Genomic DNA, 12,385 nt, shown 5'->3' with positions numbered 1-12,385 from the left:
TTCTCACCTGGCCAACGAGCTCCGAAGGGCTGTCCGTACATGAGGAGAGAAGCCAAGTTAAAGCCCAAAATTGGCATGCGGGCTGCCTCGACATGGTTCTGTGCTGATCACTTCCGGTCCACGGGGGGCCCGAGGAGATCTGAACGTTCCTGAATTCGCAAAACACCTCACTTCGACTTGCTAGCATCACGGCGGTCCACATACACTCACTGACATACTTTTTTGGCATCTACAGGCAGCGCCCATAGTGACCCTCCAGTACAGCAAGAACCATGCAACATTAGGTAACTTTTCAGATCAAGACGGTCCAAGAATTGTCAAAAGGTACAAAGATGACGACGATCACTTGTCAGATGACCATATCTCAAGTGGCAGCTCTCTCTTCAATTCGTTCCTTCTCTCCTAGGCAGCAGGATAACAACAATAAAAAGCAAAAAAGATGAAAAGCCACAAAATAGGAAATCTCACCAAGCCAACGCAATTGAGTGGGCAGATCGGGAGGAAGGATCACACCTGGCGCAGAGGGTCAGTCATGAGCACATTTAAAGTTGTGTATCCAGCCCAGTCCAGCCCTAGCCCCTTGCAAAAGAACAGACAGAGAGAAAGAGAGAGAGAGAGAGAGAGAGAGAGAGAGAGAGAGAGATCTCACATGTAGGTAGTGACAACCTATACGGATATCTATCCGTCCTTTGGCCTACTGCATTACCTCACATGACTGCAGAAAACAAACGCGCCAAGAAACCTTGTGCGCCGTCGTCGTCCGTGCGTGTACATACGGTAAGCAAGCCTACCTACGTGGAGTGGAGTAGAGTTGGAATGGACAGGGATGACACCTATAGAAGGGGCGTAATATGAACTACACGTAGTCAGCTCTCAACACCAGCTTTCGCGTCCTATACGTGAGTAGCTGTAAGTGGGAAATGCGGATGAGGCGTGACTTTATACCTACCTACTCAAAGCCGGAGCCGGAGTCGGAGAGGAAGAAGAAGAAGATCCAGGGCAATGCCTCCACCAGCGTCAGTCTGTTTGAACATTTGGAGTCAATGATTCTACATTATATATACTTCCCTTCTTCTTTTAATCAATACCATTAGTGGCAAAAGCCATGTATTGATTCCAAAAAAAAAAGGAACAAATGGTTCCTCCTGCAGGACTCAACCCAACGCCTCGCTAAATCCCACTGTGAGAACACACTAAATATTCATTGACTTTTTTCCACATGTCTCATGCAACAGAGAGACTTAGGTGGGTGTGGGCGTGCTGTTCATTCAGTCCTGATGCAAGACATCGCCCAGGTCTAGTTTCCGGCGTTTTCGTGGTGTTCTGGTTGCACTCTCGCCCTCGTCTGGAGATGCTTCCGTGGACTTTGTGATGTCGGGGGGTCGGGCACTCGAAGTGGCATCAGCAGACGTCGCTCCAATGCTGTGAGCATGTAGCCCGGCTGGATAGGGTGCAGCGCCTAGCATCGGCGGTAATTGGACTCCAGTCGGCTGTATATAAGTATGGCTAGGATGTGATTCTTGCGGCGCTGATCTTGGATTGAAGACGGTGGTTGCTGTCGGTGGCTCGGCGGGAGGAAGTCGGGGTACCATGACGGATGCTGGCATACCGGATGATGTCTGCGGACGGATCGATTGTGAGAAGCGTTCCACCGGCGGCGGCTGCCGTTCAATCTGTTGTTGATACGGTACGTGTGGCTGGGGAGGCGGGTAAGAACGCGTGGGCTGATGACCAGGCGTCCGATGTGGAGCCGGTAACGGTCCCGTTGTAGGATGCGGCATGTACCTTCCAGCGGGCGCCGATTGACTCGGTTGATATCGCGAATATGTATACTGCTCGGGAGGGTGCAAATCCGGATGCAATGGAGGAGACATGAAGTGCGCGTGAGGTCGCAATGGATTCGTGTGTAATCCGTGTGAGAAGGCAGGCTGAGGGCTTGGCAGGGTTACCGCGACAAAATACGCGTTCGCCTTCGCTAACCTCACGCGTGCGGGAAAGACTGGCGAAGAACCCCCGGCTGACGACGGTCGCCACGTATACGTGTGATCTTCGTGGCCCAGGACACATCGGTCGACATCATTCAGTGAAACTCCCTCCAGAAAGTCCTGGCCCGCTTGCACGATGGGTGGCATATATGCAGGAGCCTGATGATCGCGCTCGGCCCTCAGTAATGCTCGTATGGATGCAAAGCTTACTCCGTCGACGGGCACCGCAATCTCACTGAGCTGCCGCCCAGCATGATCCAGCTCGTGGGTCTGCATCATGTGACAGAACGACGAATTGGCCTTGATGATGATGAGATCCAGATCAAGATAGGCAGTCGGCACATCCGAATCTGATGCCGGTCGTGGATATTCCGCCGGCATGTAAGTGGTAGCAGCTGTACGTAGCGGATCGTATGGGTATGTGGGAGGTCCGAGTTGTCGAGGCACGTCGCTATCTTGCGAACGAAGCGAGCGGAACGATTCTGCTCGTCGAGGTCGCGGGACAGCCATTGATCTGGATGATGGAGCTCCTTCCGTCGGCGGCACTACAGATGCAGCAGGTGCAGCAGATGTACGCTCGGGGACCATGCGCTCCCCTCTAAAGTCACCATCTTCTCGAAGCCTCGGTCGTCCGCGTTTCTTGTGCTGAACGTCGAAGCAGGAATCCTATCCCGCTGCATTAGATATGGCATCGACGCGTTTGGGATAGTTTGCCGACCACGTACCTGTTTCCCCGACGACACGCATCGTGCGCACGGTCGATTGATATCGCAGCTGAGATGCGCACGTTTGCAGTTAATACATGCTGAGGCGACATGTGCTTTCGGCTTGCGTCCTCCCTTGGGACTTGGACCTGGTCTCGTCGACGACGACTCCGATACAGCCGTTGATGAAGGGCCCGAAATGGGCGGCGGCTGCCGGGTGCTGAATGTGTGAAAGGATCGCGAAGGGTGGCTCGGTGTTGTGGGATGATATGGGTGCGTAAAGAGGTCCTGCGCTCTCGAGGCATAATTTGACGGGCTATATGCAACACTGGTTGCGGTAGCTGTGGGCATGGGAAGGGTAGTAGAAGTAGTAGAAGTAGTAGTAGTGGCTCGGTCAGCTGTTGCCGCAGCAGCGACAGGAGGCTGTCGAGATGGTGAAGCAGAATGATCCAGAGGAGTCTTCGGCGACAATGGCGGGATTGACATGGGTGGCGAGGGATAGTTCAGATGTACAATGGGATTGAGTTTGCGCTTCGGACATTCAGCGCGCAACAGGCGCAGTCCTGATCCGCGCGACAGGTTGGGCTGGTAGAACGGAGGACGTTCGTTGAGCATTGCTTCTTCGGTTGGTTCAGATTGGTTGATGCAGATGGGAGCCAGAGAGCGAAGGCGTCCCCATTCAGGTGTTGGCGCGCACGGGGCCCAATCGCCATGTGCATAGTCTCATTACGTGAAAGGCGTTGGAGGATGTCTCGCGGAGCTCGCAGGCGCTGGAAGGAGAGCCTGTAGGTAGCCCGCCTGTCGGCCAGGAGCGGTAGGTACAGTACCTGCTAGGAGGTAGAGCGTCGAGCGTCGAGCGTAGAGGGTAGAGAGTAAGGTAGAGGGTAGACGGAGTGGGAGGCAGCAGGCCAGGCTGGAAGGGACGGATGCAGCTGTCAGCTTGGTGGTGTCTCTTCAGCAGCACGCTACCTAAGGTAATGCCGGGGATCCTTTCGGGTGTGTCAATGGCAATGGTGGAATCCTGATATCAGCATCTGCTGCCCGCACATGGACCGCAGCAACGTGGACCACAACCACAATGACAAGCGCAGTACGAACAACAACGACAACGACAACGACAACAACCACAACAATCGGATGTGGAGCCTCAGGTAAAACTGCTGGGTCAGGTCGGTACAGTAAAGAAGTGCTCCTCTAGAGCACGTCAGCGACGGTACCTCCTACCAAGCGCCCGTTCGTGGCAGACGGTGTGATAAGAGTGCGCTTCCGCGATAAGTTAGCGATAGGATGGCCTGAGAGACGACGTCCGAAACACGGCGGGACAAAGCTCCTCCCATATTCCCCACACTGGGAAAGGCTCACGGGAACGAGCTGCGCCACGGCACCGTTAAGCTTTACCAGAAGCCTCCCCACGAGGAAGCATAAGGTACCTGTAGCCTGTAGGAGGTAGGTAGGTATTGGGTAGGTACATGTATGCTCCGGTCCCTGTCGCACCCCATTTCTGGACTGGAGCACGTCCCTCCTACCTGACCTCCTAGGTACTGTAGGTAGGTACTGTACTGTACCATTGATGTGTCGTGGCCCTCTGACAGACACACATCTCATGCGTACGGGAGGGTGACATGGCTGAAACCCGCTTGCTTCTCATTCCCACACCACGTTATCTGCTAAATCAGCCCGTCGACGTTCCATTGTGAGTGATCCAGTAGGTGCTAAGGTAGGTAATGTAGGGACAAGTAATGGACCCGAGTTTGCACGTCCCGGAAGTTCGACATGGTGTATCAGATCGTCCGCTGAGACTTCCATCGCGCCACTCCTGTGAGTATCCCTGCCTTGTGGGAAACAGTGTGCGCACTGCAATATCCGTGCATCCGTGTGTGGTGATGAAAGCAGTGGAGTGCAGTGGGCGTAGGAGGTAGCGAGGCGAGGGCGAGAGCGAGGGCGAGGCTGGACCCGGTGGCCGTTTGCACTGGACAATTACCAATGTCGGAGGGCACGGAGGACCTCACTGCTCACTGCATCCATCGTGCAAAATGCTGCGTCAGACATGACATGACTCATTACATACGCAGCGGCAAATGGCACCGATGAGTTGCTCTGATCAGTGCATGGCATGGCCGATTGGTACATCGTGTTCAACTATCCCAGTAAACCTGGCTGGAGCTCGAGTAGAGTGCTGCTAGTCATGGTCCTCTCACTGATTGCCGAAACCAGCAGGTATGACTTAAGCAAGGCCCCCACAACCACAGACAGTACAGAGTACCTGTACCTACCTGTCTGTACCTACCTGACCTGATGCGCGCCGTTCTGTCGACGAGATGACACTCGTGGGCCCTCCTCCAGCCTGCTGTCTTTGCCTGACCAGCACCCTCCCTCCACACATACCTGTACATGCCTGCTGCAGACCACTTGAAGCAGTGGTACGGCGGGTGCCAGCCACAACGGCGGGCGACAGAGGTGCAGCAGACGTCTCTAGCGCAACGCTGCTGTTATCAGTCGACAACGGTCCACACAACGTCCGTTCCTGCGCATCGAACGGTTGTCCCAAATCGAAAGCTTCCAGTCTGGTGAGCGATTGTCATATCGCATGGACGCTTCGATCGAGTGGAGCGAGTGTGGCGGCAGGATGGAAGGAGGGAGGGAGGGATGGATGCTGCCTTTTTTTTATCTGGGCACCCATCTCGGCGAGTCGAAGCGAACCATTGAAACGGGCGACCTCAGTTTAGCATGCCCGACGGGCCATCTGCAATCTGCATGCGCATTGCACCACGACTGGTCCTCTGTAAGAACTCCGAGCCACGCTACGGAGATGGGAGGATGGCACGCAGCCGGAGAGGAGCCGAAGGGCTCGAAGCCCGAAAGCTGGGAAGGCGGCGGAGATGGGCCACGTCCTGTCGCGGGCACTGTGTCCTTCGAGTCAGCAGTGCAGGCGCGACCCAGCGCAGGAGGGAAGGAAGGACAATGGAAGGCGTGGAAGGCGCGGCCGGGCATGGGAAAGGTGGCAGGACACGGGAAGCGGAACAGTGGTAGAGGTGAAGTCTATGGATGTCCGCGGCAGGAACGCCAAGACGGGAGCCTCCGCTGCCTCGCGTCCTGGGGAATTTCGCATCTCCACTCGCTGCTCTCTCTCTCCCACTCATTCACTCACTTCTGCATCATCATCATCACCACGTCCTCCTCCGCGCAGTGCTCATCCACATCGACATATGTGACGTGTTCATGAGATACAGCCTTGGTCCTCCGGGAATCAGGGTTGCTCTCCCATCGCCGCGACTCATCAGCACGAATGTCAACGCCTCCAGCGGGCCGGCCGTCTTGCTTTGCGAAACTAAACAGTTTATCCGCCCGGAAAGCGAAACCCACTGCATGAGATGGATGTGTGGAAGCGCCGGTCGTCATAGGCAGTCAGACTGCCATTGAATGCTACCACCTACTTCCGGCAGCGAAACGACGCAAACCCCAGATGAGCTTGCGCAGCTGGCGTGCGGACCGGATTTGCATAAATGCGCACTAGCGAGGCTGATCGATCATCCCGATCAATCTCGGAACCTAGTCCTGGCCGACTTCATTCGTCGATTCGCAGAAAATCCTCGTGTGATTGGATTGCCGTTGCGAGCGATGTCCTTTCTCTATGCGGCACCTCAGCTTTGTCTCGTCCACTCCATCACTGCCAATCTTTTTTTTCAGCCGCTGCAAGCAGCCAAACAATGCACGCGATCCTGGAAGTCTGGCGCAATACCAATGCATGCAATATATCAATGCTATTATTGGACTCGGCTCATTTGTTGCGTTACACAAACGACGACGGTCGGTGATCTGAGGAAGAGGCAGTACGTGGCTGGTCAGTGGACGATGGCTTCAACGGGCTCCCAGGACGTTATGTCAGCGTTGACCCGCACCGGTCTGCATCGCTCGCGGCGGCTCGCGAACATGTCACTACACTGTGCTGCTCGCCGCTACCAGACTCCACGGGCTTGATGATTTATTCACCATGACCTTTGGGTCCGCTACAATCACAAGGTTACTGGCGGAATGCATCGCATCTGCAGGTACAACCTTATGCCGCAACTCTAAAATAGGAGCCATGTTGCAATCACTTGCATGTTGCAAGCCATCTTGACAAGCTCCGGGAATAGGATGCTCGGAATTTCACCTCTGGTCCCAACTCATACAGTAACTATGGCGTGGCGAAAACACCAGAAGCGCAATGTGTCACGTACCGGCACAAGGCCACAAAGAGTTCAGAGTCACTTGAGGAAGGTCGAACAAGTCTGCCGATTTTCTTCTCCGGGCCACGTGCCGGAGGCTGGAGTTCAAGACTGTCTCAGTGGTGTGCACCCATCCACGCTACGGAAACTATTGTCTAATCTCCCAGAGTGAATGACGCAAGATCTCAGTTCAACAATGGCACTGCACAAACATCGCGAGTCTCTCTGTATCCCAATCGACGCTCGTAATCTTGGGGGAGATCCTTGTGGTAAACCTGACTTTCCGCCATATTTTCCGAGCCAACCTGAGATTGCGACTGTCGAGACGGAGCTCAACAACCAATATCACAGGCCATGCACGTTGCACGCCCTGGTCATGCTGCGCCGCTATCGACTACCATTCCACGCCGCGCCGCGCGATATGCAGCATCGATACGATATTGATACATCTAACATTCCGATTATAGCAAGACCTCAAACAACGCAGACACTTCCGGTGCAACTGGCACCTAGGATGATGGCCGGCTAGCACGGAGAACCACAAGAGCCTGGTTCCGTCACGACATGGATGGCCTGGTATCAGCCTTGACATGAAGCGAGCTCTCCTCGTCAACGGGCTCCGTAATCCTACTCATGTCATTCATTCGATACCGCCATCCGAATCCCACATTCCAGCTTCCTCGGACGCTATGGAAGGTAAGTTTGCCGGGAGATAGTGGCAGCCCTTTCGATGTGCTTCGTTACCACGCCGATGGATGCCTCTCGGACCATTGTATGTGGCAAGACAGACCCAGCAAAACTCGTGGTGGCACAAGTTGCACGTCATATGATCGCAACCGTGGTTCTTCTGAATATGTATGGTGCATTTCGGGCACTTCTTGGAGTGTGCCTTTAGGTACTTCCGAGAAGCAGTCTCATGTTTCTTGTGTGCACCGGGCTGCTTTCGCACACGAAGTTGATAGTCTCCGCAGGTCTCTCCCTCGTGCATGACGACTTCGCAGAGGATGCAGTATCGACATTGGCAGAGTTGACAACGAAAGATGTTGCCGTCGGCCGCCGTGGTGTGAATATATCCATAGCTGCAGGTGGCCGAGGGACACACCCGGAAGAGCGGATCTTGCTTCATGAACTCGAGACTAGCCTTGTCCGTATATCTTCACACCAAAGTAGTCAGTAAAAATGCTCCGAAGAAAAAAACGACGGCGTCTGCAGAGCTTACTTGTCATAAGTCGTCCGTCCCACCAGGTGTCGGATATCTGCTTCCGCGAGCAAGACATTGCATTCCGCGCACTTGATCTTATCCGTAGATGTCGCTTCGATCTGCATCTGTAGATAGATCTCCCAACACGCGAAACACACTTCCCCGGGGGACGTGTCATGGTGATTGGCAGCATGTCTTCCAGTCCACGACGGAAAGCTTCCTCCGACCTTTTCCTCGCAGCACATTATACACTCTCTCCGAACACCCGTGGTCGTGGTACATGTAGTGGTAGTGGACTCCCTCTTCCGTCGTTGTCGTCGTGCTGCTGATGCTGATGCTGATTCCTGGTACATGTGCTTGTTGATTACGTGACTTTCGGAGTCCGGCTGCGTTTGCGCTTTGCGCTTTTTGGAAGGAGTAGAAGATGAAGGAGTAGGAGTAGGAGTTGACCACCACATCATGATCGTGGATAATGGGAGTGCCTTTTCGTGGAGGGATAATGGCGGGAGGAGAATCAAGTCGTGGTTTGGTATGTTCTGTCTGTCTGGCTGGCTGGCTGGCTGTCTGGCTGAAGTTGGTGTTCGAAGTCTGATCTGGTTTTTTATTTGAAGAAAAGAAAAAGCTTCACTTGATTGAATACATTACGACACATTCATTTGACTTGGACTGTACAATAGCGTGATGGAGTAATGGGACATGATTTTATTTTGTTGTCTAAGACATTTTCCAAGGTAAGTAGGTAAGTACATACCTATATATATCATTGAGTGTCTTTCATCGATGATACATGGACCTACATTTTGATGCAAATAAAGTAGTTGTAGGTTATGCATACAGAATACTTGAAGACTTTTTCTAACTAGAAGTCACTTTTTACTATTATAAATACATGTAAATGACAAAGTGTCTGGTGATTGATGTTGTTGACTTGACTTGACTGGTGCGTACGTGTGTAAAAAAAAAAACTTATATTCGTACATGTATTTCATCTATACCTGTATCTATCTGCAACTCCGGATCCTGCCCGAGTTCCCATCCCATCCCATCCCATCCCATCCCATCCCGTTCCATCCTATCCTATCCTATCCCATTCCATCCCAATCCCGATCCCGATCCCTATCCCTATCCCTATCCCTATCCCCATCCCCATCCGAATCCCAATCCCTATCCCCATCCCCATCCCCATCCCCATCCCCATCCCCATCCCCATCCCCATCCCTATCCCTATCCACCCACCACCCATCGCCCTACCCAAACCCATCAGCGCAGCGCAGCGTACTGTACAAAACAATCAATACCACTCCCTCTCAGTCATCCAAACCAAGTCCCTCGGCCACAAAGCCCCATAACCGCGAAACCCAGCCCCAGCACCTTCCCAAGTCTCCCTGCGAAACAACCGTTGCACCCATTCAAAGCAAACACTCGCCGACCTCCCCACCTGTCTGTCAAGGTCAAACGAAAGCTCACTATCCTTCCTCGTCCCAAAACTCTCCCCCAATTTCTCATAAAGCCTCAACGTATCCGGATCCGGCCAGGCCGTGGTGCAAATCATGCCGGGAAACGGGACCGCGTGACCGTCGATTTCGTACAGGCGGCCCAGGTGGGTGCGACGTTGATCATTGTGATACATGGCTGGACCTTGCGAACGATTGATCATGCCGCCCAAGGTGCGAGACTCCCATTCGAAGCCGGTCTCGGAAACTGGAGAGTTTTCGAAATAGAGATTTCCGAGGCTGGTACGGTTGAGGTCGAGTCCGTCGCCGAGGACGACGGGGCGGCGAGCGACTTCTGCGGCGTGGGCGAGTTCGTGGACTAGCGTGATGGCGGTGGCGAAGGCGCACCACTGGTAGCTCAGGGGGTCGGTGTCGGGGAGGTGTTGATGTCGTGCGAAGTTTTCGGCGAACGTCTCTTCGAGTTGGATGACGGATCTGCGGCCGTTGAAGAAATCGGCTCGTGAGTCGTGGTCGGAATGGATCCAATCTTTAGAGACGGTCCAGGCGTTTCCGTCCTCTTCTCGTTCCTCCTCCTCCTCCTCCTCCTCCTCTTCATCTTCCTCTTCTTCTACAGGTGGAATAAGTACGTATGTAATGTGTGCTGCAAGCTCAATCAGTCTGATTCGGACATTCACCTGCTGTGGCAGGGTCAGTGCTTCGGGTATTTCATCAGTGTACTTTAGCTCGTTGACAATCTCCCATTGTAGATCGTGACGAGGCAGGCCGTCACGGCCCTCACTCACCTGCCTCTCCTCCATCATTCTCATTTCTCCGAATAGGAGGGAGTGCCAAAAGGGTAGGGAGGCTTCGATCAACATCGTGGCTAGCTGCAAGGTATGGTCCAGGATCGCTGGGTTGTGGAGCCGACTGTAAAGGCACGCAAGCTTTTCCCGAGCAAAGACAGGGTGAATCCGGTTCCTTAATGTCGGCATTGGTATGTTGGTTAGCGACTCTTTCCGGAAGAAACTTCTCTCACCATTGCAGCAGGGACGGGAACAGCCCTCGAGGCGGTCGACCGGCCCGAGTTTGGTCTGCATCGTGTCAGTGGAATCTTACCAAAGGCTGGCTGTATGTGTGTAGTATGTGGGTGTATGTGTGTGTGGACTTCTCGAGATGTTCGACATCTGCGATGCGAATATATAGACAGACCCAGTAAAAGACAATAGAATGCTGGCGCTTTGTTGGTCTCGGTCGTCTTTGTGATCTTCTCTGCTCAAGACAATAGCATTGTATTCCTTTTGTCCCCCATCCCAGACCTAACAAAAAGAACCACAAAGCAGAAGCAATCAACCCTATTGTCTCACGTTCTGGACTTTGCAGGCTAGCAGTATCGTCGCCACCCATGTTCAGGGGCTCTGTAGCCTTCTCTTGCAGATCAGGATCGATCTATTATTATGATTAAGCCCAGTCTTCACGAGCTTTTCAAAGATGACGATTTGGGAGAAGGGGACGGGAGGGACGCCTTGATGAGCAAGGAGGCGAGCCAAAGTGCTGTCCCGAGCTCTGCTGCTGGGGCGCGGTTGTTTTCTTTTTTTTTGGCGGCGAAGACTAGAGGGATATTATTGTCAAGATGAGAGACTCGAGTTCCAGAGGGAGTGATTTTTTCCATTGCAGCAGCCGTCCATACACTGGGATGCATAGAGAATACTCCCTGTCCGGTAGCTAATGGAATCAGTAAGGCCGCTCATTAAGTCCGGCATGGAGATTTTCCCGCCAGGATGGCTATGATCAACCAGCGAATGCGAGGGAGGATTTGGTTCGAAGAGGACAAAATGTTCCGCTCGGTCTGGACCCCGATATGAGGTGAAATTCGTCTTGTCTTCCGCGGTTAACAAAGCAGCGCAGCCTCCTCGGTGTCGTACCCACGCGCCCAATGCTCTGCTCTCCTACAAGCCGCCTGCGCTTGTGTAAGTATAAGGGTACCTTCGAGGGTAATGGATGCGTTGCGATTCACACAAGATCGCAAAGCCAGGGATCACAGCCGAAAAGAAGACCAAGATCAAGGTGAAGTGGCCTACGTACGAGGTTCGCGCCCTGCTAACTAGAGTTGTGATTGTGTAGCATATATCCATGCTTCGTTCACTCATTTGTCCCGCCAGCGACCAATAGACGTACAATTCTATAGGCGGTCAGTATCGATATGAAGGTATGTCCTGAAGTTGCCGGGCCCATCGCTGGTTGGAGCGCACCAATTCAGGAGGTGAAGCTACCAGGATCTTGATCGATATGTCGAGTTATAAGTCTCAAAGAGGGTCCCATCGTCTTGCATTTGTTATCGTACTGTCTGGACAGTGTCTGGGATCTGGGATCACGGCCGTCTCGAACTCTGTTCAGCCTGAGAGAAGATTGCCCCGTAGATTCGACGGCCGTTGTACGCACCGTTGGTCCTGGCTGAAATCACGCGTTGTCCGGAGCACTCCTGGCTCGATTCTCATGCCACCAACTCGTATTCTCAGGCCTTCTTCAACACTAACAACACAGTCAACCATGGCGTCTTCCTCGTCGCCACCACCAAGAGCGAATCCGCCTGCTTTGGCGGCCAGCCCCAGCGAGAAATTGCGAGTCTGGCTTGGAAAGAGCAAATTCACGCGAGGTTCCTTGGCCGCCATGGTGAAACTTGCAAGCGAAGAGGGCTGCTGGTTATCGACAACCAGAAGTCGTCGCCAGTGGCACCTCCACCAGCGCGAGCAGTCAATCCGTATGCTGCTGCGTTAGTGACTTTGGCTGCTTTCGTGCGAATCTTCACGAAAGAGCGGAGTACTTCACTTACCAGACCCTCTGAGAGCGCTTGTCA

The 12,385-nt window shown here is 53.5% G+C and overlaps 4 protein-coding genes across 4 annotated transcripts; 1 reads left to right on the top strand and 3 right to left on the bottom strand.

The window, feature by feature from the left end:
* Positions 1–1,268: 1,268 nt before the first annotated feature.
* On the bottom strand, positions 1,269–3,304 carry SEPMUDRAFT_120402 (uncharacterized protein; the record flags this gene model as incomplete). The annotated part of the gene is made up of 2 exons (XM_016901602.1): positions 1,269–2,651; positions 2,711–3,304. 2 exons carry the CDS (start codon positions 3,302–3,304, stop codon positions 1,269–1,271), a joined length of 1,977 nt encoding a protein of 658 aa, XP_016757674.1.
* A 2,586-nt stretch (positions 3,305–5,890) lies between these two features.
* Positions 5,891–8,078, top strand: SEPMUDRAFT_128192 (uncharacterized protein). The gene is made up of 2 exons (XM_016902199.1): positions 5,891–7,593; positions 7,869–8,078. Exon 1 carries the CDS (start codon positions 7,094–7,096, stop codon positions 7,424–7,426), a length of 333 nt encoding a protein of 110 aa, XP_016757673.1. The 5' UTR covers positions 5,891–7,093; the 3' UTR covers positions 7,427–7,593; positions 7,869–8,078.
* SEPMUDRAFT_92347 (uncharacterized protein) lies at positions 5,891–8,358 on the bottom strand. The gene is made up of 2 exons (XM_016910585.1): positions 8,117–8,358; positions 5,891–8,051 (listed from the first exon to the last, which is right to left on the bottom strand). The coding sequence occupies exons 1-2, from the start codon at positions 8,341–8,343 to the stop codon at positions 7,538–7,540; spliced, it is 741 nt and encodes a 246-aa protein (XP_016757672.1). The 5' UTR covers positions 8,344–8,358; the 3' UTR covers positions 5,891–7,537.
* Positions 8,359–9,389: 1,031 nt separating this feature from the next.
* SEPMUDRAFT_111018 (uncharacterized protein) lies at positions 9,390–10,628 on the bottom strand (the record flags this gene model as incomplete). The annotated part of the gene is made up of 1 exon (XM_016900890.1): positions 9,390–10,628. The coding sequence occupies one exon, from the start codon at positions 10,626–10,628 to the stop codon at positions 9,390–9,392; it is 1,239 nt and encodes a 412-aa protein (XP_016757671.1).
* Between the last annotated feature and the right edge of the window lie 1,757 nt (positions 10,629–12,385).

Source organism: Sphaerulina musiva (genome assembly GCF_000320565.1).
Source record: "Sphaerulina musiva SO2202 unplaced genomic scaffold SEPMUscaffold_10, whole genome shotgun sequence".
NCBI lineage: Eukaryota > Fungi > Ascomycota > Dothideomycetes > Mycosphaerellales > Mycosphaerellaceae > Sphaerulina > Sphaerulina musiva.
Note: the sequence above shows the minus strand (reverse complement) of the source record. Positions and strands in the feature narration are given on the sequence as shown.